The sequence below is a fragment of the Sinocyclocheilus grahami genome, unplaced genomic scaffold (assembly GCF_001515645.1).
Source record: "Sinocyclocheilus grahami isolate Dianchi unplaced genomic scaffold, SAMN03320097.WGS_v1.1 scaffold260.1, whole genome shotgun sequence".
Lineage (NCBI taxonomy): Eukaryota > Metazoa > Chordata > Actinopteri > Cypriniformes > Cyprinidae > Sinocyclocheilus > Sinocyclocheilus grahami.
Window position 1 is genome coordinate 1,115,302 of NW_015505439.1, and position 25,577 is coordinate 1,140,878.

The following is a 25,577-nucleotide window of genomic DNA, read 5'->3' on the forward strand; positions in this document are numbered from 1 at the left end:
ATACACGAGTTTCACAATTTGAGTTGAATTACTGAAATAAATTAACTTTTCCAAGACTTTCTTATTTAGAGAGACGCATCTATATATATATATATATATGCTACAACTAACTGTAATACATTGCAAACATTATTCTCTAAAATATTGTTTCCCATTGAAACTGCAAGAACAAAGTAGTATTATCAATCTAATTTAAGTTGAATATTAAAGGCAGGGTAGGTGGTTTGGTTCAAAAACATTTTTTGTTTTGCTGGTTAAAAGTCTTTTCACATCCCAATAGCAATCACTAAGTTAAGTGGTCTAAATGTATTTATATGCATTTATATCGTCTGTGGAAGGCATAGGACCAAAAAATTTTCATCCAATCATATCCCTCGGTCCAAGCTGAGGGCTACGATAGACTGTCCTACCTGCCCATTAATGTATGTATTTGCATACCTCCGTGCACCCTGCTCGGGCAGACATGATATGTATTACATTACGCTATTGCAGACCGAGCGAGAATGGAAGGTGTTATTATTATAATATTATGCACTTTGTACTGTAATGTTGCATTCAAGCCTCCACCAACGGTGTTTCTCATCGTGTCGCTGCTTAGCCTCTGGTCTGTCTGTGAGCGTTCATGTGTTTTGGAGGAGGCATGGCTTTAGAGAGTGATTTGTAGGGAGGGTGGGATCTTATGCTTGCAAAGCTAGCTTGCTATTGCTAGTCTCTATGAAATCACCTACCTTACCTTTAATATAGAAAACGTATAAATCAGCATGTACAGTATCTGAGCTGAACTGACCTCTATGTTATTAAGCGTGTTGAATTCCATAAGGTCTTGTAGCTGGGTGAAGGCTTGATTGGAATACTGAAAATTAAAGGTTGAGTAGGGCGTCTCTGGGTCATCAAAGATGTCAAAGTCTGCAAATTCTCTCTCTTTGTCCGTCTTACGTGGAACACCTTCAAAATACACCAAGCTTTTAAAACATCTCTTTCTTTTCTTAGTTTTCTTGACTAATTTGAGATGTCTGATCTTTTAATGACATTTTTATATGCAAAGTTGACTTTTTCATAAAAGATTCCCTAAGAACACAGACGCGAACACAAAGAACACTGACCTGGGGCTTTGAATGTCCTGAATTCGATATTGACCAGGACAAAATGGATGATAGTAGGGCAGTTCTTTTCTCCTTGTTTGGGCTTAAATACATAACACTCCTTCATCCCCTCCCGATCAAACACCTTTGGGTCGATCTTGGGAAATGGAAGTTTGTTCATTCGTGCCCATTTCTCAGCTAGCAGAAGTTCCTACAAAGCAACAATCATTTACAAAACCTGTATGTCATGCATATTGTCTGTGGATGATTTTACATCATATGCAGATTAAATAATCAATAAAACTAAATCACATATATTTACTGTGGCAAGGTTCTTTATACTACTAAATTGATATACAGATAATTACTTGTTTTTTTCCGTTTATCTTTCTTTGTTTATTATAACTGATCACACTAAATTAACATGTTGAATTGATAGCCCATGTACTAACCTTAAATGGAAGACTAGAGTCACTCGGCCGGGCAGAAAAGTCAAAGGAGATGATGAGGTCAACACCTCTCTGAGGCCTTAGAATCAGAGGATAAGGCAGGTTAAAGGTCAAGCCACTGTCCACCATGTGAATCTTCTTGCTCTTTACGTCTAACGGCTCGTAGATACGGTCAAACTCAAATGGGTCTGGAAGCATCCAAAATTAGAAAAGAACAATAAGGCAACACTTGAGATTAATTCAGTAAACTTAAAAATGACCATAACAAACGTGAACTCATACCTGTGACCGCATCAATTTCATCCCCCATGGGACTGACGGTCTCATTGAAATGGGAAAGTGGCACATCATTGTTGAGGTTTAAGCCCAGCATGAAGTTGTGTACTTTTCCTGCTCTGCCTTCTCGTGTTTTAAAAAGAGCCGAGTCGCTGAGGAGAGAGCTAACCATACGCTGCATCCAGCTCGCCTGATACTCGTCCTCTGCAGGTGTAAGACAAAACCAAAATCATTATATTTAAGGATTTGCACTGATATTTTGATAGGGTGCTGTGGGATCCAAAAAAATTTTTTTTTACAATGAAATAAATAAATAAAAGTATTTAATTAAAATACATTTGACATTATTATTGTAATATTTTCCAAATAATATTTTGCACATAATTAAAATGTTTTTATTTTTTCTTGGCATAAATTTGGTCTTTATACATGCAAATATATACCTGCCTTTATAATGTAGGAAAGAGGTTCCTCCAAGGGCATGTTGGGGGTCCATGGCATTGAAATGTTTGCACTAAGCTACTTACTGTGTAGTGTAGATGTTGTAAAATCTCACCTTTATGTGGGTCTTCATCATTATCTAGACTGTCCTCTCCTACAATGTGTTCCGGTTTGATCTGTTCTGCAGAAGAAATGTGCAAATGAGCATCAAAGCCACAACGCGAACTAGCTCCAACAGATGTCTTCCTGAGATTATCACAATCTCTCAGATCATCCCAGAATGAGTGTGTGTGCCAGGATGTTTGCATGTGATGTGGGCTTCACGACTGTTGCTTTATTTAAGCAGAAGTTCATTAGTAACCACACATTGGTGTAGCTATCTGATAACAACAAAGTTTCATGCCATCCTACATCACACATTCAAACACTAAAGGCACCATCATTCTGCAACATATACAACAAGAATATTATTAATATGTATACATGCATTTAACACACAAGGGGAAAATAACTTTTTTAATGAAGGACATTCACATTCTACACAAATCTGTGGAAATTTGTGTGGCATGCAGATGAAAACAGATGTGTTTTCATTAGAAAGAGTAGAAGGGCAATGTGAAACTGTTCTTAGATCTGTAATTAAGCTGGTGATCGTACCTAGTTCTTCCTCCATTGTACTGCCATTGTTCACATCATTGAATCCCAGAATTCTGTTGATCAGGATAGAGAAGGCACTGCCCCACACACCTGTGCAACATTTACAAACACACTGTATCCCATATACTAAAACATGATGATGTATTATTTTACCATTATTCACCTCAAAAGTAAAAGAAAATAAATTAAATCCAAAATTAATGGGTTAGTTCACCCAAAAATGAAAATTAGGCTGCGTTTTACTCACCCGAGGCATCCTAGGTGTATATGACTTTCTTCTTTCAGACGAATCCAGTTGGAGTTATATTAAAAATTGTCTTTGATCTTTCAAGCTCTATCGTTGTACTCAGCGGGTGTTGCATTGCTTCAGTCCAAAAGACCTGAAATAAAAAGCGCCCTTCCATTAAAAAAAAGTGTCTCACACGGCTCCGGGGGGTGAACAAAGGCATTCTGTAGCGAATCGATGCGTTTTTGTAAGAAAAATATCTATAACTGCTGGCGCAAGCTAGATTAAAGTGATTATTAAGTTTTGAATATGGATATTTCCCTTACAAAACTCATCGATTCGCTACAGAAAGCCTTTGTTCAACACCCGGAGCCGTGTGAGACACTTTTTTTATGGAAGGGCACTTTTTATTTAACTTCTTTTGGACTGAAGCATGCAACACCCGCTGAGTGCCATGAAACCGCTTGAAAGATCAAAGACCATTTTTAATATAACTCCGACTGGATTCGTCTGAAAGAAGAAACTCATATACACCTAGGATGCCTCGGGGGTGAGTAAAACACAGCCTAATTTTCATTTTTGGGTGAACTAACCCTTTAAGTTCAAATACTACCATGGTGTATACTTAACATTGTGTTTTACAATTGTACTTGACGATTAATTAATGATAATAATAATAATGAAAATAAAACATAATAATAATAAATAAATAAGCCCTAATGGTCCTAAAAAAAATTCCCAAAGTATAAAATTGTTTTTAAAATCTATTTAATCATTGTCTTTATCCTCCAAGGTTATAAAATTGTAAAATTAGACTTTTTGTTAAAACTAAGTTTCTATAGAGGATGTCAGGTTAAAACAGCAGAAAACAAATACCTTTGCAGATCTTCACGTCACTGTTTTAAAAATAAACAGTAAATCTGCAGTGAAACTTTATCTTGCGATACACCCTTCAAAGAATGTTTCTTTATGCTCCCAATGACTGTCCTGAATTTTGAGTGTGTGCAACACTAACTTTTCTTGTTTTATGATGCAGTAAGGATGGGAATATTGCAAATGACTGAACCAACACCCTTAAATCAGGTGATTTTTGACTCTGTGAAGATTCCAACTATATGGTGTCACTATTTCCATAAGAACACTGACAATTTCACTTTCTTATGATTCTCTGCATACTACTAAGAGAAATCCAGAAAAAACAAAGACTCTGTACCCATAAGGAAGTGAAGAGGGTTCTCTTCATGCTTCTTGACCACGTTACCCCTGAAGAACTTGCTTCCAAAAATGTCAGGGGTCATGAAGGTTCCATATTTAGCCATACCGATCTCATACGGACTGAACTCCACCCAATCTGTCAGTTAAAACACGCCAATCAAAACACAACGACAATAGAAATGTATCCACAACCAACAGAAAACTGCAAGACATGCCCATGACAACAAATAAACACTAACGATAACAATAATAAGAGGAAGCCCAATTATATACGGGTGAATTATAATTTCGGACATCAGACCAACACTAGGTTCCAAGAAACATAATGACAAATTGCATATTTCAAATCGTTTCTGGCAATGTGCGAAAGCAGTGTTTCAGATTTCAGCTTCCTGAGAATGTTGATAATGCATGTCACTTCTGACGAAGGCAGATGCATGAATCAACTAAACGAAAATAGCTTTTGTGTGAGTGGGCCTGCAGAAAATTGACTGATGCTTTTTCAGACAAAAATTATTAATCAAAGTGAGGTTTTGACAGTTATCACAGTTTTAGTCTATTGTGGAGGTAGGAGTGGTTCGGATGTCATTCTGTCTCCTAGGATTATTCTCAATGAGATGTGACGTGAGGATGATTCCCTTGAGTGTCTCAGTGTCTGAATAGTTGCTTTCATTTAGCCGCAGTTATACAAACTGCACTGATGCATGTTTATACCAAAAACAAAATACCTGTGAGAGGTGTGATGTCTGAAAAAATGCTTATTATAAATGAGTTTATGTTCTATTAAAACAGCCATGTGCTTTAAAATGCAGCTCACATGTGATGCAATTCTGTTCTTAGGTAAGATTAATTTATTTACTTAAGGTCTTTAGTACACTTTTCCATTCTTTACTTCTTAAACCAGAAAGAGATGCCAACAGCTCACGAGGCATGACCTGCTCAGTCAATTACAACAGAATTAGGAGGCCTATATTTAATTACAGACTGACAGACAAACCTTTAAACGACTAAAACGTGTGGCACTTCAGGGCTTTCTTAGGGCTTTAGAAGAACAAGACAAGTATTCTTTGAACTAAAAAAAGATTTTTACATACTTGTTCACATTCTTACACTAATCTGCTGACGCAATTGGGTTCTCACCAGGCAGTTCAACAGGTCAGACTACTATAAATGGCATCCCCTCCATTCATTCAGTGAACACACTGACAACAATGTAGCTGATAATAGTCTTTGTATATTTCCAAGGTATTTTATTACCCTACACAATTAGTTGCCACAATGGAAATGGATTTTTGAAGTCAATAAGAAAATAATCAGCTATTCTTGACATTGCAATCATAGACATTTTGACACAAATATGCATGCACAGATACTAAATAAGACATTCTGTAATACATGTTAAAATTTTTGCAATATGATTTGCAATTAAAAATTTTGCATTAATGTTTTAATTGACCAACAGTTTAAAATAAGGATGAAAATGTAAATATGCGCCCTTTTACCTGCAAACTTAAGCTCAGAAACATCCGGTTTTACATGCAGGCAGGTGAACAAGGGCAGAGGAGCCTGAGCTTCATTTATCTTTTCCTGCAACTCACTTAACTTGGTGTCCATCCTCTGTTGAAAAAGCAGAAAGAGAAATGGAGCCTTTGCTTTGCCATACGGCATTGTGTATTTCTGAATAAGTAAAAGGCAGGAACAAATGAAACTCTCTCCAAAAGATCAGAAACTTACAGAGGGAATGAGCGTTTCACCTATCAACATCCCGAAGATATCTGTAAAGGTAACAGGCTGCCCTGTGGCCTTCTTGCTCCACAGGGCATGTACGTAGTTAGTGATGTGTTTGGGAAGGAGCAGTCGGAGAGGGTTACTGCTCACACGATTCATCAGCTCCTGGTTGATCTGCTCTGGGCCCTTAGTGGGGAACTCTGGGTGGGAGTACAAAGTGGACATGTACCTGTGAAACACACAACAGCAAATGAGCATTTGAGTAGGAACTGAAAAGATGAATATACAAAGATAAAAAAAGCTTAGATAATGTCCTCATACCAGGTGGATCCAGAGAGGCCTGCAACATACGTGGCACAGTCCAGAACTCCGGACTCATACAAAGCCTTCATAACCCCTGAAAACCCGACCATCGCCCTGAAACCTCCCCCTGATCCCAGAACAGCAATCACTGGAACCTGCACAAAAGACAACACAAATATTAGTAACTTAGTAGAATATAGTAGTATAGTAGTATATTAGTAGAATGCTACCAAAATACTAACAATAGGGTACCTTTAAAACAAAATTCAGTCAAAAAAATTGACCTTACAATTTACTGCAAAGAGTGTCCTCAAACAAACTGGGATTAATTGTCTTGAACTTGGAATTCAGTCATTTATGCTGCATTCACATCATTGCATAGTTACTAAAAATACAAAACTTGTCTAAAGTTAATTCCAAAGTAATCAAAATGTTTAATGTGATGTTAAATGACCACTTCTGCATGCTCTTGGATCTAAATGCATGGTATAGATCTGATTATCCGACGTGTTTTTTACTTTTTTCACTTTTTAACATTTTTAATTAAAATAAATCATAAACTAGACCTTTCCACTGAAACAACAGACTCCTCTCTGGTGACATATGCTGGACATCTCCAATCATTTTGCCCACTTAAACCCCACCCCTTTCTTACAATTGGCTGCAAACTCTGAGGGACAGAACCAAGAGCCCGCACTACATTTTTCTTTTTGATAATCTGTTTCATGTCATGTACATCACAGCATAGAAGAAAAGATCGGCCACTAATTGAGTTACACTGTGTCTTTAAGAACAAGGAAAACGTACCAGGTAACACTGGCTTTGAAAAATAATTACACATCAAACAGAAATGTGTACAGTTTACATACTATTAACACCACAAAAGTGACTGAAGCTGAAGCTTTCAGAAAATCATATTTATGCTAACAAGATGTCAACGAAGCATCTTTGAGTTTGTGCTCTGGATTCTTAGCCATAATGTTAACATTTCTAACAGCAATGTAACTGTATTGACTATGTGACTCATTCCATTTAAATGCACAAAAGCAGTTCAACTTCTGTCATTTCCGCCTATGGTTCATTTATTTATTTTGTTTTTTGGTCATGAAATCATCCTTTATTACATAAACCCTATGAGTTATCACAGGTCTTATCTAACACTTCCTCTTTAGATTGAAATTGTCAATTTTCACATGCTGAGCACAGACTGAACTAGAAACAGAAACTTGATAATGAAGGGCGCCTGAGACCATTCAAAAGACAAAACACTGTCAATCTTCAAAGTGCTTATTTTATTAAGAGCTTGAATGGTCAAACATTTCAAATATTTTGCCAAAGCTGCTTGATGTTGCCAAATAACTTATCTGGTAGATGGTGACTTTCCTAAAGTTATGTGGAAATCTGAGCTGTTTGAGGGAATTCTGTGTCTGCAGCGCTACTCAGCTGTCCATTTTCTCTTTGTATTGTGTCATGAATGTCTTGGCTTTCTGCTGTATTTCATTAGGTGTTTCTATCTTCATGACAGTAAGGTGACATCTGCATTACTGTACTGTACACGTACTGTACTGTGTCTCATGCAACTGCACCCCTCTTGCTCACAAGAACAATGGCATTAACAAAGAACATCATCACAGTGCACCAGAATCAGTCTGATTCCTAATATGAGCCTTCATGAGGAAGCAGTCAATGAATGGGTAGTACCTCATGAGCAGAGGAAGGGAGGGAGGAAGGTTCCTCCATGTGCAACAATTTCTTGATGCCCAGCATGACTCTATCGTGCCGATGTTGTCTGTAGAGCTTCTCTTTAGGGCACAGATCCAGATTGAATCGCAGGTCCATTGCTGAGCTGAGAACAGTGTAAAAAAAGAGTCCTTCAAATATAAAAGTTATATCTTATTGTACACAACTCACAGAAGCCAGTTTTGTTCATTGTGATACGTACCACTCCTCCAAGGAAATCTCTAAGTACACATTGGTCATCTGTGAAACGACAGTAACAGACATTATTATTACATACATAATTACATCAGCAGAAGAGGAAAGTTCTTACATTTTGACAATATAATAATCTATATATAAGCTATTGTACTATAAAAAGTAAATATGATAGGATCAGTTTTCTTTTTAAAAACTGCAAACATCAGCAACTCATGCATCATGTGCTTTTAAAGAGAAAGTGCTCCTTGAATAGATAAAACTTACTTTTCCTATAAGAAATGACACCAGTACTGTTTGTCCAACTTTAAGTTTAGAGATGTCATATGAAGCCGTACCCAACATTTCATCCACAACATAGTTAGCATCCATTAATGTCAACTGGAAACAAGAGACAGAAACCATATAATTGACGCACTACTAAGTAAGAACAGTGCGTTCCAAAAGATCAACGTAAAAGATTTGAAGGAAGGTTCAAATTACTACACGCAGTTGGAAATACCAAGACCTTATTAAAGCAACATGATGCCATGGTCAATGTACTGCAATCAGGAAGTGTGTAATTTATTCACTGTTAAAAAAATATTCTCCTATCCCAATTAAATATGCAGATACATTTTCAGGTTGATGTACTTTGACATTGGTCTGTTTTGTGGGTGTCCACTTGACATACCATGAGTTTTAAGCTACAGTTAATGTTTTCAACAATGATAAACAAGGGCAAACCTATTTGGAAACAATCATTTTGAGTTTCCATCTGGTGCAACTAGTGGGCCAGAAATTACAAAATTTTACACCTTTTATATTCTTTTCTGTTCCTCTGCTGTGTAGTAAATAGCAAATTACACTAATATAATGACAGTGATATTGAAGAAGAGCTGACTAAGTTTAGATTTGGAACAGAAATTAAATGTGTTTCTCTTTACCTTAAGAACATTGTTTTGGTTGGGGTCGAGGATGAATTCAAAGGCCTCATTCCATTCTGGATTGATGTTGTTGTCTATATGTCGTGTTTTCTTTCTGCTCTCTGGGGAAGTTGGGATGAACAACTCCACATATGGGTCGGGGGTATCCACTACAAGCATGTTAGTGTGTTTAGTTAGTGTGTTAGAAGTAATCATGATTTATTCTGTGAAATGCCCAAATCAGGTCTTATTCCTTTGAGCTTAGTAGCTTAAAACTGATGATGGCAATGCATTATGCTGTGTGAGGTACAATTCCTGTTCTGTAAGTACCTAAACTTTATATTTAAAAAGTAAAAAATATGAGTACTCACATAAGTCTCCAAGAGGTCCCTTGGTGACATTTTCAGCCCGCAACACTTTCACTTTGAGTTTGTGTGAGATTTGCTGTTCAACCTAAAAAATACACAGAACGCTCAGCTCACCACCATTACTGCTGCTAGTTGTTCCCCTACTACTAGTACTACTACTAATAATCTTTATTATCATTATTATAATTGTAAATACAGAAAAATAATTGATTGACTTTAAGAAATATAGTTTATACCTTTTTAAATTTGAATACATCTCTATCTTTATATCTGTCTAAATTTAGGAAGTGCCGATAAAAGTGGCGAAGCCCATAAGTGCACTGTGGTTGGCTGGTCTGATTAACAAGTCTTTTTCACACCAATACATTGTCACTTTAAGGCAGTTAGCCAGAGGCATAAAAATATCTCTCTTAAACTTGATATTTAAGAGAATTTATTTGGAGCTTGACCTCATAAAACAAAGTTTGATGTACGGCTGGTAGCATATGATTTCTCTGTTTCTGTTTACATATAAGGCTACATAATGAGTCCACATAATTTTGTTTTTTACTCATAAGCCAACAATGGCCAATCTACCTTGTATGCACAATGAACCTGTCCAAGAAAAGGCTATGAATGACATATCATGACATCCACACTGATGCACATCAGCATTCTCGGTGTAAACTTAACAAAAATACAAGAATTTCTTGGAAAACCAAAATAGTGGTTTCCCAAAAACATCTGTGCTGACAAACTGCCTTATGTTTTGGCTTACCATCTTGAAAGCCACACTCCACTGGTTTTTACGGTTATTCTTATGCATAAATCTGAGATTTTTTTCTTACTTACAAAGATGTGATGATCTGTGAGTGACATGGTGCCTTCACCACTAAATTAGACAAAACTGTCCGGTTATCCCAGGAACTCCTCAAAGAACTTTGCTCCCAGAGAAGGTGTATATACCACTGGACATCTAAATGCACAAAAAAAGAATTCAAAAACAATTTTTCATGATTGTGTATGTGTATGTGAAAGAGAAAGGAGTAGGGGTAGGCTTTACAGATGGACTGAAAAGGAGTCAAAATAAGCATATTAAAAACGAGAAGTGTGCAGTGAGTCAGCAGAGACCGTGTCTGTGGCAGGATGAAAGTCTGACTGACTTCCACAGTCTGCGCAGTATTCTGAGGCTCTCTGCCTACACTGGTTAACTGCAATGACTACGACAGTCAGCATATATGTGCTTAGAAGTCAGCATTATAATTGCATGTATTATGGAGTGAATATTGTGCAATCCAGCGGAAGCTAAAATTGCGTAAAGGAGAATGTCAGGTTCTCTGATTAGCTAAACTAGTCCTTCCATAAAAACTACGGCACAAAAACACAATTAGCATGCAAATCAGTCATTGACCTGACTGGACCTTGGGTGACAAAAGACGCTTTTGATGCTCGTCGGAGCGTGTAATTTTTACACTGAGCCAGAGCACGTTCACTTCACTGCGGAATGGACATGGGCACGTAGACATGACAAAGACACATGAAGACAAATCGAAACTCTCATTATTTACATTAACACAATATATATTGCATACTGGTCTTTTTTATTGACGTAGGATACTATTAATAAAAAGTGTTATTAAATGAAAAAATCCGTTATTTATTAAAATTATTAAAACTACAACACGCCAAACTCCGATCTCGCAAACTAGATCTACATTATTTATGATCTTGCTAAGAAAACGTTTCAAGACTGAAGATCTGAGACAGATCTGTCATCTGTCAACAGTGCCTATCCATCACAAAACTGCAGCAGTTCTGTAGTTTAAACTTAGATGAACGGAAATGTGCTTTTGACATTTAAACAGCATATTCTGAAACGAATCGAAACTTTTTCAAACATGTAATTGCCCTTGAACTGTCCGTAGACTACACTTACAGAGCTGACCATTTTCTCGAGCTTCGCACCGCTATTTGTACAAGACGTTAATGTTTAATGAGCGACAGCGTACCTGCAGTAAACAACTAACAGACTGAGTAATGAACCTTTCATCTTACCCTGCTGGACTGCACGCCAAGCCAGAAATCTTTAGGGGGAAAATCGATCGTCTTCTATGCAGAGAGTGCGCTTCTATCAGACTATCTTTTTTTTTAAGAAGAAGAAAAGGAAGAGGAGGAGGTACTACGACAAGCTTCCTATGATGATAAAGTCTCATCTTCGTCCAGCAGTATCATTTGTCCTGTGTGTGCATTGTTTTTCATATTGCTGACGGATTTCACTTTCCTTAATTGTTGAGTAAATTTGTTATAGGCTATAAAAATAAAGCATTGTTTTACAGACTGAAAAAGTTACAAAGGCAAATGTCTTTAGGGGGGAAAACACTCTCTGGAAATTTCGTGCAAAACAATCATAAAGAAAGAGTGAGGTTTTCCCGAGGTAACAGTCCGCAGAGATGAGGAAAGCAGCTAGGTTTCTCTAGCTAGCGGATCTGCGCAGTTGAGTCATCATTTCTGCCACCAGGTGGCAGTTCCTTTACATGCGAAATGAACTTCAACAGGTGATCAAAGATCAAAGATTTATTTTTTTTTTTAGAAAAAAAGGATAGTTTAAAACACATATGCACGTTTATTTAAATGTAATGCATTTATGTTGGTTTCATGCATTTTTTAAAAGATGTTTATAAAACATTTTCTACAAAAAGCTAATACGTTGATTATTTAATATCGATTGAATGTTTAAAATAGTATCGCTTAATTAACATTAAAACAGTATTGTTTTGTGTTTTAATAATTAAGTAATCATTTTAACTTTTGTCCTTTTTCCCCCTATAATTTCATTGAATGAGACTTTCCCCCTTTCTCCAGATTACACCACCACATAGGCGCCCCACAAAAAAAAAAAAGGAAAGAAACTATTTTAATTTATTTCAGAATTTGAGTCGAATTTAAATGAATTTAAATACAATTTCCAGTTTGATCCGGGGAAATGACCGATCATTTAGCTGATGGTGTATCGAATATTATGAATTATTATTATTATTATTACAGTTTTTTAGAAAAAGTTTTATTTTGCTTCCTATTGGTAAGTGACCAAAAATATGACAAATTGACAAAACATAAATAAACTATGAGGCTATTATCGTATCTCCCGACAGCCTTCGGGATATTAGTTTATGACATCGGATAATCCGATAATCAGTAGGTAACGTTACGCCATACCAACAAACGATTATACCATTGTTTGATCCTCTTGCACTGCTGTAGACGTGCTAATGATGAGTCATGCTGGCATCCATTTCAAGCATTGAGAGTCAAGCATGTTGCGTCACTCCGCTGCTCATAAAACTGCACCTCTCTCACTCGGAAGGTAATTCATTCTCTGATCTGAACTGGCGAGGAACGACCCAATTCATCTACTACTATACGGCCACTGGAATGAATAGTTTGGTATTATTTATTCTTTTGCACCTGGGGTTCATGGTTTGCCAAGGAGGTAAGTCATTTCTTCATTAATATATATATATATTTAGTATTCACATCTATAATGATTCTTTATGAATTAGTTCAGTATTATGAAAATGATGCAAGTCTAGCCGTCTAAAATAATCAATATTGTTGGTGATGCAGCCAACCCCTGTTGCTCTCAGCCATGTCAGAATCGAGGTGTCTGTACGGCATTGGGCTCAGACTCGTATGAATGTGACTGTACACGCACTGGATATTACGGTCAAAACTGCACAACACGTAAGTGAAAACTGCATAGACTTCTGTAGAATTAGCTTCCTGTTCTCTGTCAATACCCAACTAACCTTTTACTTGGGTGTCGTTTTTACAGCCGAGTTTCTCACATGGGTGAAAGTTTCTCTGAAGCCTTCTCCCAGCACGGTGCATTATATTCTCACACACTTCAAAAGCTTGTGGAATATTGTCAACAACTTGTCCTTTTTAAGAAACGGCATAATGAGATATGTGCTAACATGTAAGTTGTTATGAGAGTTTCTTTTCTTTCCAGATATATTGTTTTTAAGCCTAACATACCGTTTGAAATCATTTTGAATTAAAATTGTAACCTTAAACGTTTCTTTACAGCAATAATGTAAATTATACATGTAATTCAAAATTAAAACTAACTTATAAAAGTTTCTTTTCCTCCTAAACCAGCGCGTGCCCATCTGATTGATAGCCCACCTTTATTCAATGCTGACTATGGTTACAAAAGCTGGGAAGCCTACTCTAATCTCTCCTACTACACTCGCACACTGCCTCCTGTCCCACACGATTGCCCAACACCAATGGGAGTCGCAGGTGAGTCTCTTTGTCCTCAGACCTGTTTTCTCACATTTCTGACCATTCACATTCTAGTATCACTGCTAGACAGGAAGCTTGTGGACTCAACCTGTCTGCCTGCCTGCATGCTTTGGGTGTGGGGATGAGAAAAGCTTAAAAAGTATAAGACGTTATTACAACACTATTGCTGAGAAATTAATCTCCATCAATTAAAGTCAGAGAGGCTAGAAATTTCTTTTTTTTAAATTGCACAGAATGCTTTAACTCCTGATTTGACAGATTTGGATTGATGTTTAACACTCAGAATTGGTGATGTAAATACTATATATGGTGGATGTCTTTTTCTCATTAATTCTTCTTTTGTTTTACCAGGTAAGAAAGAGCTGCCAGACGTGAAGCTTCTGGCTGAGAAACTGCTTCTCAGGAGGAAGTTCATCCCAGACCCTCAACACACCAGTCTTATGTTCGCTTTCTTTGCCCAACATTTTACACACCAGTTCTTCAAAACCGACATGAAGAAAGGTCCAGCTTTCACAAAAGCCCTAAATCATGGGGTGCGTATCTTAAAGATAGGGCATTTTGAAGTGGCACCAACCTTTCACATTCACTTTAGTATCTGACTGACTTTGCCTGATATCTTTAGGTTGACTTGGGACACATATATGGACAGGACCTCGAACGCCAACACAAGCTGAGACTTTTCAAGGACGGCAAGATGAGATATCAGGTAAGTAATGTCTCCACCCAAAATTAACTCAAATAACCTCCAGTTTACTGTACTCTGTCACCTCATACTCCCTCCCTTTTAGACAATTTTGCTATTTTTACTGCCTTGTTACTTATTTTTCACTTGATCTTCCTCTTTCATATTGCAAGCATGGTTGTCTGAAAATTTGACTAAATTCATGTTCATTGCCATAACCAGGTTCTGGATGGTGAGGTTTATCCTCCGACAGTCAGTGAGGTTCAAGTAGACATGCACTACCCTCCTCATGTACCTGAGTCTCGTCGCTTTGCCGTGGGTCACGAGGCCTTTGGACTGGTTCCAGGACTCATGATGTATGCTACCATCTGGCTGCGTGAACACAACCGAGTGTGTGATATACTAAAGAAGGAGCATCCTGACTGGGATGACGAGAGGCTGTTTCAGACCACACGGCTCATCCTTATTGGTGAGTGTCCCATAGAAAAGGAAATTTAGATTGGTTACAGGTAGACAAGTATATTCAGAAAGAGGTGAATATGTAAATTGGATATTTTGCAGAATGTGTTAATGGATGTATTCATACCTGTAGTTGTACCTACAAATACACTTACAACAACTCCCGTGGTTCTAACCTTTGCATAATCTAACTCTATAGGTGAGACGATCAAAATCGTTATTGAAGATTATGTGCAACATCTCAGCGGATACCAGTTTAAGCTCAAGTTTGATCCTGAACTTCTCTTCAATGAGCGTTTCCAGTACCAGAACAGGATCTCTTCTGAGTTCAACACTCTTTACCACTGGCATCCCCTTATGCCTGATGAATTTCACGTCCAGGATGAAGTCTACAGTTATAAGCAGTTTCTCTTCAACACATCTATACTGACAGACTATGGCGTCAACAGCTTGGTTGAGTCCTTCACCAAACAGATGGCTGGAAGGGTATGCTATCAGGCATTCTAAGATAAGAAAAATAAGTTTAGTTTAACTTGTTTTGAATTAACATGTTGTAGATACTGTTGCAAGGTACCGCCCGTGGTGAGGGTTTGGTGAATTATAAATCTTGTCTTTTACTTCAGGTGGCTGGAGGGCGTAATGTTGCACCAGCTGTGTTAAAGGTGGCCATAAAGTCAATTGAAGACAGCAGGCAAATTCGCTACCAATCTATCAATGCCTACAGGAAACGCTTTAACATGAAGCCATACAAATCCTTTGAAGAAATGACAGGTGAGGGTTAATATATTTCCATTTATCAGGTCTGAACATGAATGTTTTCTACAATATTTATTAAGTTTTTTATAGATGGTATTATGGATGGTATATGGTATTTCAGACAACAATTTGAGTTGACTGAGCTTGTTTTATGTTTTAGGAGAAAAGGAGATGGCTGCTGAACTTGAAGAGTTGTACGGACATGTGGATGCTGTGGAGCTTTATACTGGCTTGCTGGTTGAGAAGCCCAGGACCAACGCCATCTTTGGGGAGACCATGGTGGAAATGGGTGCCCCCTACTCCCTCAAAGGACTTATGGTTCATCTCCATCAATTAAAGTCAGAGAGGCTAGAAATTTCTTTTTTTTAAATTGCACAGAATGCTTTAACTCCTGATTTGACAGATTTGGATTGATGTTTAACACTCAGAATTGGTGATGTAAATACTGTATATGGTGGATGTCTTTTTCTCATTAATTCTTCTTTTGTTTTACCAGGTAAGAAAGAGCTGCCAGACGTGAAGCTTCTGGCTGAGAAACTGCTTCTCAGGAGGAAGTTCATCCCAGACCCTCAACACACCAGTCTTATGTTCGCTTTCTTTGCCCAACATTTTACACACCAGTTCTTCAAAACCGACATGAAGAAAGGTCCAGCTTTCACAAAAGCCCTAAATCATGGGGTGCGTATCTTAAAGATAGGGCATTTTGAAGTGGCACCAACCTTTCACATTCACTTTAGTATCTGACTGACTTTGCCTGATATCTTTAGGTTGACTTGGGACACATATATGGACAGGACCTCGAACGCCAACACAAGCTGAGACTTTTCAAGGACGGCAAGATGAGATATCAGGTAAGTAATGTCTCCACCCAAAATTAACTCAAATAACCTCCAGTTTACTGTACTCTGTCACCTCATACTCCCTCCCTTTTAGACAATTTTGCTATTTTTACTGCCTTGTTACTTATTTTTCACTTGATCTTCCTCTTTCATATTGCAAGCATGGTTGTCTGAAAATTTGACTAAATTCATGTTCATTGCCATAACCAGGTTCTGGATGGTGAGGTTTATCCTCCGACAGTCAGTGAGGTTCAAGTAGACATGCACTACCCTCCTCATGTACCTGAGTCTCGTCGCTTTGCCGTGGGTCACGAGGCCTTTGGACTGGTTCCAGGACTCATGATGTATGCTACCATCTGGCTGCGTGAACACAACCGAGTGTGTGATATACTAAAGAAGGAGCATCCTGACTGGGATGACGAGAGGCTGTTTCAGACCACACGGCTCATCCTTATTGGTGAGTGTCCCATAGAAAAGGAAATTTAGATTGGTTACAGGTAGACAAGTATATTCAGAAAGAGGTGAATATGTAAATTGGATATTTTGCAGAATGTGTTAATGGATGTATTCATACCTGTAGTTGTACCTACAAATACACTTACAACAACTCCCGTGGTTCTAACCTTTGCATAATCTAACTCTATAGGTGAGACGATCAAAATCGTTATTGAAGATTATGTGCAACATCTCAGCGGATACCAGTTTAAGCTCAAGTTTGATCCTGAACTTCTCTTCAATGAGCGTTTCCAGTACCAGAACAGGATCTCTTCTGAGTTCAACACTCTTTACCACTGGCATCCCCTTATGCCTGATGAATTTCACGTCCAGGATGAAGTCTACAGTTATAAGCAGTTTCTCTTCAACACATCTATACTGACAGACTATGGCGTCAACAGCTTGGTTGAGTCCTTCACCAAACAGATGGCTGGAAGGGTATGCTATCAGGCATTCTAAGATAAGAAAAATAAGTTTAGTTTAACTTGTTTTGAATTAACATGTTGTAGATACTGTTGCAAGGTACCGCCCGTGGTGAGGGTTTGGTGAATTATAAATCTTGTCTTTTACTTCAGGTGGCTGGAGGGCGTAATGTTGCACCAGCTGTGTTAAAGGTGGCCATGAAGTCAATTGAAGACAGCAGGGTAATGCGCTACCAATCTATCAATGCCTACAGGACACGCTTTAACATGAAGCCATACAAATCCTTCGAAGAAATGACAGGTGAGGGTTAATATATTTCCATTTATCAGGTCTGAACATGAATGTTTTCTACAATATTTATTAAGTTTTTTATAGATGGTATTATGGATGGTATATGGTATTTCAGACAACAATTTGAGTTGACTGAGCTTGTTTTATGTTTTAGGAGAAAAGGAGATGGCTGCTGAACTTGAAGAGTTGTACGGACATGTGGATGCTGTGGAGCTTTATACTGGCTTGCTGGTTGAGAAGCCCAGGACCAACGCCATCTTTGGGGAGACCATGGTGGAAATGGGTGCCCCCTACTCCCTCAAAGGACTTATGGGAAATCCCATCTGTTCCCCTGAGTACTGGAAACCAAGTACCTTTGGTGGCAAAGTGGGCTTTGAGATTGTCAACACTGCCTCTCTGCAGAAATTGGTTTGCAATAATGTCAAAGGACCCTGCCCTATGGCATCTTTCAACGTGCCTAATGTAGAAGATTCAGTACCAACCACCATTAATGCAAGTACTTCCCACTCGAATCAAAAAGTCAACCCAACCGTTTTACTCAAAGAACGAACATCTGAACTCTGATAAATGTATTCTGTAAGAAAGTAATTATTTATTTATTTATAGGTTATTTATTTAATTTATTATACTGAGAAAATGATCTTTTAATTCATATTTTTGTATTTTTAATGAATAGTTTTTGTACAAATCTGATTCTTTATATTTAACTATTTATTAAATATGTACATTGTATGTATTGTAAAAAATGTTTACGTTAGACCTGAATGCTGAATAGCTTATTCTGTCATATTGTGTTATGATTTTACTTGAATCACGTTTCTAGTTGTTTGCCATGTTAAAATTATTTTTAACTTGTGTTGTTTGTTTACCATCTGCCTTTGTTTCTTCCTTTGTTTCTCTCAATCTCCATAATGAAACATCTCAAGATCTCAGAATACTAAACAAAAGAAAAGTTTTCTTTCTAACAAAATGTTTAATCTAAAAAAGTATTGATATTTTCTTATTTTTATACTTGAAATATGACTTTTTGAAATAATAAATCACAATAAGTCTAATATTTTTACATTGTTTTCTATGTGTGCATTCTTAATGTCCCAAGATTTGTCATCATTTTGCATCAAGATACATTATCCTATTTTATTTGGTATAAATTGTAAGAACATAAAAATTATTCACACAACAAATTCCGAGCCAATAAATATAGTCTTTATGATGACAGATAAGATTATTGTTAGTCTACAAAGAATGGTGTATGATTTGAAGTGATGTCTTCACACACACAGCTTAGATTTTGAAGTGTTTTTATACCTATAAATATTATCAACTCTATGAACTGACTTTACAACTTTTACTTGCACTTATAGGGCAAGATGTTTTCTTTAAGTTTTCCTCTTTCATGGATAGATCGTTTCATCTTGTAAATGTGTTTAAATTCTTCATATTGTTCAATATTTTAATCTTTGGTAGTGAATAGCACTGACTTTCTCTCAAGAAGTGAATCACAGTTTCAAGGCATCTGATTGGCTGTTCATTACTGATGTCACTCTTTCAATGTGTCGGAACCAACATGTAGAAACAAAATTTAGAGGGGGTGCTGCCTTGTTCAAGCAGTGAAAAATGCAAATATCTTGAATGTATTACAACATGGTTAGAATTCAAAGTGAACTGAGTGATTTGCAAGTCAGTATTAAAAATTACAGCTCAGTTCGCAGCAGGGGCCTGTACCATGAAGCCAGATTAGCTGGCTAGCCAGGTAAGTTTTAGATTAGTTTGCACCAATCCTGGGTTTTAGGTACCATGAAAGTGGCTTGGCTTTTAGCGGCATTCATTGCCTTAGTACAATCCACAGCTAACCTGCTCTGGGGCAGGTTATGTTCTGGTTTAGAGATCTCAAAGCGAAATTTGACCAATCAGCTTCAAGCAAAGTGACACATGCAATAAAGCCACTCCCCCAGTTTCTCTTACTCCAAATTAAAGGACGCTACATAGTAAAACATTTTTAAAGATAAATTTGTCTGAATTTAGAGATTATTCTTTTTAATATGAGCTTAGATTTTGAAGTGTTTTTATACCTATAAATATGATCAACTCTATGAACTGACTTTACAACTTTTACTTGCACTTATAGGGCAAGATGTTTTCTTTAAGTTTTCCTCTTTCATGGATAGATCGTTTCATCTTGTAAATGTGTTTAAATTCTTCATATTGTTCAATATTTTAATCTTTGGTAGTGAATAGCACTGACTTTCTCTCAAGAAGTGAATCACAGTTTCAAGGCATCTGATTGGCTGTTCATTACTGATGTCACTCTTTCATGTGCACGTGCTCCATTACCTCAGGATCAAGCTTGAGTTGACAGAGAAAGTTGATGATGAGCTTCATGGTACCAACAAAGCCGAATTGGCCTGGTTTGGTTTTGTCAACTCAAAACTAATCCTGTAACCCAGAGTTTGTTCAGCCACCATCATGGTACAGGCCCCAGGTCAGATGCATGTTGTTTATCTACAATTTTTTTGTTGTTAATTTTACAAATTAATTTATAATAATCAGATCGATACATACATTTTATAGTAGTAGGCCTATTTAAAGTTCTTATTTTCTAAAATATATCCATAAAACAACCAGATAATACAAGAAGACATAAATTCATGTAATTAACCAAAAATGTTGAAGGATACAAAAAAAATTCTAATAATATTATTTATAAAAATAACAGTAGAAAGAGAGAGAAACCTGTATACTAATATGATAATTTCTGCAGATTTTCAGGAACACTAGAGGCTCAGTATAGCTTAGTTTATTATATGTTTATGATGGACATAAACAGTAAAACATTTTAGGAGATATAATCATTACTTTACAGAATTCGCTGCTTTAGTACGTACCCCCCTCCAGCCCTTTACACATCGTTTCTACAGCTGTAGATGTCAGGTCTCATAAAACTGAACCACTGACCAAGTCAAAATAAAGAGATGCATCGCAAAGATCAGGGCCATGAGTAAAGCTTTTGATGAGAAGCGTCTGATTAGGCCCGTAACTGCGCAAGTGATTAGGACATTGCATTTGTGCTTCTGGTCATCAATGACCCTGCAGGGGCACTGATTTTCCAAAGCTTTACTGTATGAGCTCCAACTAGCTCACTTCTGTGGATGGACTAAAAGACAGTCTCTTTTTCTCTGTGATAAATTGGCATGAAATTGGCACCGTGGGGCAGAAGGGGAGATTGCGGAGCGCATGTTTCCATTGCCTCAGCACAGATTGTCTCCTCAGTGACTGATAGTGTACACAGGCTTGTTTTGTCCAGCCAGGGTGGACGTGCCGCTGGGAAAGCCTGTGTGGCTGTGAGCCTCAAGAGGAGATACGTGCCATCTGACAAGTGATGGAAATAAGGGGCAGTTGGACTTGATCCCTGGTCACTTCCCAGTGTGAGAACTTGGCAGAGAAATAGATTCAGAGGAAAAATCACTGTTCAACAGTCATTTTAACATGAAATACAATCTTACACTGACAAATGTTGGTGTAGAACAATTTTCACTCAGAAATTGCAAGTAAATTTCACAATTAATTACAAAACAAGAAGTAACACATTTAATTAAATGTGAAATTTTGTAGTAAGACTGAAATATTTAGTTTTGTGAAACTTTTCCCAGTAATCTTTATTTTATAACATACTCCAATGATCTTGGAAAAAACTTTATTTTTACACTGTATAAAAAAAAACTTGACAACTGCCATGAGTCACATTACAAAAAAAAATATTTTGAAACCGTTTTAACTGTTTTTTTTCATACACTGACAGTCGGTGGGATCAAAAATAACATTGGACTCTATTGACTTTCATTGTATGGTCAAAAGGAAAGAAAAAAAAGAAGACAGACAAAAATGAGGACGATTAAAGCAACTGGATGTAGTTTTGTGTATTTTTGCATCTTTGGAGCCTTCTACTGTTTGGTGAGTGGAATTCACTGTCGTAATTACAGTGGATAGCTGTGCACATATTGCTGCCGTAAAGCAATTCATCTTTTTCGTGGATTTCGTACCTGCTCCTGTTAAATATTGGAGTTTGGATGTTTTTATTGTGATTATACTAGCTGGGTTTACCTTTACTTTGGCTTTCGGAAACAGTCGTTCCAACTGTAATCACTGTAGTGTGTGTATGTGGTGATCATGACATTTGAAAACAGTGGCGCCGCGCCAGTCGACACCTGACGCTTGCTGGTGAGCGTGGAAAAAGAATCAGAGGTCAGCGTAAGCGTACCGTCAGAATGACTCTGAAACTGTAATTTCAAGGTAGAAAGCTTACAAACAGTTGCCTTAAATTATGACAGAAATGAATACATGAGCTTTACAGATTTCGATTGCAGTGCTATTTGAAGCTTGTTTCAGATGGACAGAAACTGCAGGAATGAGGATATTAGAGTCAGACAGGGAAAACCCAGCCAAAAACAAAAAAACCATGAATGAGATGAGGGGTTCCTTTGTAAAAGTCTTCCTCCATTCTTAGTTGAACCATTTTTTCCCATGCAGGTTGTGATTTCATATGCCATAAGTCATTTGGAGATATTCTGGTCATAAAGCCTGTGTAGCTCTTTAAGTATGACATCCGGATGCGTCAGCATCACGACCCCCTCTCCCCAGTTCATCCACAACCATATAAGGCTACTGATGGACCTCTCAATTCAACATTTCCTGCTGGAGCAACTGGTCAGTATCTAATTCTAGACCAGACAGTCTTTGCATAGCATCAGTAGAGGAACCATTCGTGGCATTTGTATCAACATCCACTTTACATCACCTCACACATCACTACTTTCCAGCTCTTGTTGGCTAACTACATCATACATGCCAGAAATATTAGGAAGGCCTATAGCATACAGTAATTAATGAATCTATTAAGGCTCTCGGGATTAATTTAAAGATGTGAATCGAAACAAAAGTTCTCTCTTTTTTTTTTAAATCTTTGTTATTTTACAACACCTAATGACTCTACTGGTTAATGTAATTTCTCTCAGTGCACCGGAAATCTATTAATAGTATGAAGGAGAAATGTCACAATGGCTTGGTTACAAAAAGAAAAAAAGCTTTTTTTTTTAAATGTAATTTTTTTGGGGGAGGGGGTTTGAAAAACAACAGCATTAATGATTTATCAGAAAGTGGCCCACTCTACCAGTATTTGCCCTAATATTTAGTTCAGCTTTTGGATTCAACCATTTCTGAAGGTTAAACTCCATTCAGTGCCAATTTTTGAAGGAAAAAAAAAAGTTTCACACCCTGTTTGGTATAGTCTTCTGTAAAGTGCCACAGATACCTTAATCGAGTAATCTGGGGAATTTTTCCCAGACTGCATCTCTGGTACAAACAATATCGTGTTTATAGAAGGAAACCCTAAAACAGAGAGGGGTTTTTTTGAGACCCAATGACAGCTCTAGCATCCTTGATGCTTCTTGAACTTTGTTTGTATGAGGGGGAATGTTTCCATAACACTGATGCACATGTTAACATACCATCCTAACATAGTCATAGCTTGAGCTTTCAAGGCATTCCCTCTAAATATCAGGTGTTTAAGTGCAAAAAAATAACATTATGTTTAGGAAAATTATATAACATTTGAGGTTATCAGAACCAAATATTGGAAACTAAATATTTAAAATTTGTGCTCTCCACCTGATATTACTCAGTTAATAATTACTCATATTCAGTTCGCCTACTAATTTCATATTTACTTTAACCTAAAATGTTGGTAATTTTTAGTTTAATATAGCTACAAAACTTGACCAGAACTATGACAAGGTGAGCAGGTTAAACTCACTTTACACCATGTAAACAGGCTAAATAAACCGATTTTGACTATGTAAACATTTTGAGGAGGCTTAAAGGAGCGATAGACAGTATGTTTAGCAGGTGGAGTGCAGACATTTTAAGTTGAAGCAAATGGTTGACCGAATTTGATTTATTTTGTTTATTTATCATTGCAAACACAACCAAAGATATGCACAAAACACTAAAACAACCCTGATGTGTCATAAAGACTTCTTAAGAGGTCAACACACACACATTTGTGCTCATGTAAACACAAGTACACATAAACAAGAACCTACGTCACACAGCTCTCATCCAAGCATGACATACTGTATTTTTCTTATCATGATAAGATCATCAGAGATAAACTATCGAAAGTGACTAGGTGTAGCTCAAGATCAATCTTCCATAATTTTTTACTCTTCTTCCTTACAGCTATTTGTTTTTAGTCGGTTTTAAAAATAATAGCAAGACCTTTCCATAACATTAAGGGCTGGGGATGACAGGGATGTTTTGACTTTTTGAAAAATTATAGTACAGCCAGATGTATAGGTGACAGCTGTCTAATTGCTGGATTTTCTCACGTCTCCCCTGAGGGTGTGATGGAAGAGGGTAAATCAGGCATAAAACACCTGTGAAAAACAACTGTTCACTGTAAAATTACATGAAATATCTGGTTAGATATTTTACAGTTTTTCCCTGTATATAGTATGGGAACTTACTCTTAACCTATTAACATTTTTTTTCCGTAGCGTTTTTACAAAATTTTACAGTTAAAATTACACTTAATTTTTACAGTGTATAGATGTATGCAAAACAGACAATTATCTTTTATTGTAAAACGTGACAAGGCCGCCAAATCGAAAGTGAAAGCATCTGAAGCCAGGTGTTCTGTCGATTTGTGCTACCCTGTCAGATTTTGCTACCTCCTATTAAACAGTGTGTAGTACAATTCGACAACGAAAAATGCTACCTGTAAAATTAATATCTACACCTACACCAACCCCAACCCTAAACCTACCCTTACAGTAATGCAGATACATTAAATATTGTTGTTCAGCGTGAGAAAAAAGATGCAATATTGATGTGCGCATGCGCAGTAAACCCTGGTAGGACAAAATTGACAGGTAGGATAAAATGTCAGGACACCTTGTTTATAACATAGCAAAAGAGGAAAAAGAACGGGTTGAATGTTAACCAGTTTCGGTTCCATATAACTATAAACTATGATAAAAGTTCATCAGCATGCACTGATTAATCCCATGCTGTAGCAAAAAAAAAAAAGCTAAAAAAAATGCTTTCATGACAGTGATGCTATGGTAATGCGTGGTATTGGTTAATGAGGCTGGAAGCTAAAACATTGTAGGTTTGAAACCCACACAGGGTGAGACGTTCCATGAATTTTCATTCCATGAATGGGGACAAGCAGTATTCATGTTTAAAGGACCATAAAAGTAAAATAAAAGTGGTCCATACGACTTGTAAGCTATATTGCATGCCTTCTAAAGCCATAGCTTTGTGTAATGAGTAGACCGTAATGTATTATTTACTTATCTTTCATTAAGGAAGTGAAAAAATTTAGTGATGGGCACTCTCAAAACGCTGCTTTATGACGCTACCCCTAGTGGTCCATCACGTAATTGCAGGGGGTCTGTAGATTCATTACAAAAATGTTTCAAACATTTTTTATCATAAACTGACATGGTATCTTATTCTTATTGACACTGATAAGTTTGCCATCAGTTGTCAGAAGATGAAAGCGATATCTTTATCGTAGTATCCTTTCAGCATTATGACTGAGGTCAGCGCTTTTTTTTTATGATGACTCACTCAACTGCCACCACCTGCTGGCGTAACAATGACTGACAGCCTGGTGCTGATGCTGAAATATCATTATATAGTCAGTGGCATAAAATGTCTTAAAATGACAAAAATATTATTTCTCGCAATTATTTCTGGGGCAG

General features: G+C 37.1%; 2 protein-coding genes across 2 annotated transcripts in view; one reads left to right on the top strand and one right to left on the bottom strand.

Moving 5' to 3' along the window:
- pla2g4ab (phospholipase A2, group IVAb (cytosolic, calcium-dependent)) overlaps window positions 1–11,706 on the bottom strand; it is a 12,427-nt gene extending 721 nt beyond the window's left edge. The window contains exons 1-17 of the mRNA XM_016290586.1: window positions 11,620–11,706; window positions 10,417–10,540; window positions 9,589–9,670; window positions 9,239–9,387; window positions 8,580–8,693; window positions 8,320–8,357; window positions 8,079–8,223; window positions 6,396–6,532; window positions 6,081–6,303; window positions 5,849–5,963; window positions 4,345–4,482; window positions 2,906–2,995; window positions 2,364–2,429; window positions 1,814–2,011; window positions 1,535–1,719; window positions 1,104–1,293; window positions 788–945 (exon numbers count right to left, since the gene is read on the bottom strand). Of these exons, the coding sequence (XP_016146072.1) occupies window positions 788–945; window positions 1,104–1,293; window positions 1,535–1,719; window positions 1,814–2,011; window positions 2,364–2,429; window positions 2,906–2,995; window positions 4,345–4,482; window positions 5,849–5,963; window positions 6,081–6,303; window positions 6,396–6,532; window positions 8,079–8,223; window positions 8,320–8,357; window positions 8,580–8,693; window positions 9,239–9,387; window positions 9,589–9,670; window positions 10,417–10,443 (2,055 nt within the window). The 5' untranslated portion in view covers window positions 10,444–10,540; window positions 11,620–11,706. The remainder of the gene's footprint in view (window positions 1–787; window positions 946–1,103; window positions 1,294–1,534; window positions 1,720–1,813; window positions 2,012–2,363; window positions 2,430–2,905; window positions 2,996–4,344; window positions 4,483–5,848; window positions 5,964–6,080; window positions 6,304–6,395; window positions 6,533–8,078; window positions 8,224–8,319; window positions 8,358–8,579; window positions 8,694–9,238; window positions 9,388–9,588; window positions 9,671–10,416; window positions 10,541–11,619) is intronic.
- A 1,238-nt stretch (window positions 11,707–12,944) lies between these two features.
- Window positions 12,945–18,521, top strand: LOC107599092 (prostaglandin G/H synthase 2-like). Its single transcript, XM_016290587.1, has 11 exons — window positions 12,945–13,054; window positions 13,189–13,305; window positions 13,397–13,540; window positions 13,723–13,866; window positions 14,221–14,402; window positions 14,492–14,575; window positions 14,774–15,020; window positions 15,210–15,496; window positions 15,634–15,781; window positions 15,927–16,041; window positions 18,084–18,521. The coding sequence occupies exons 1-11, from the start codon at window positions 12,997–12,999 to the stop codon at window positions 18,376–18,378; spliced, it is 1,821 nt and encodes a 606-aa protein (XP_016146073.1). The 5' UTR covers window positions 12,945–12,996; the 3' UTR covers window positions 18,379–18,521.
- The last annotated feature ends 7,056 nt before the right edge of the window (window positions 18,522–25,577 follow it).

Bases quoted from the DNA above. Each gene is read 5' to 3' on its own strand.
- LOC107599092 (XM_016290587.1), top strand. From the start codon at position 12,997: ATGAATAGTTTGGTATTATTTATTCTTTTGCACCTGGGGTTCATGGTT. The intron at 14,403-14,491 runs GTGCGTATCTTA...TGATATCTTTAG, and splicing joins CAAAAGCCCTAAATCATGGG to GTTGACTTGGGACACATATA. The intron at 15,497-15,633 runs GTATGCTATCAG...CTTTTACTTCAG, and splicing joins CCAAACAGATGGCTGGAAGG to GTGGCTGGAGGGCGTAATGT.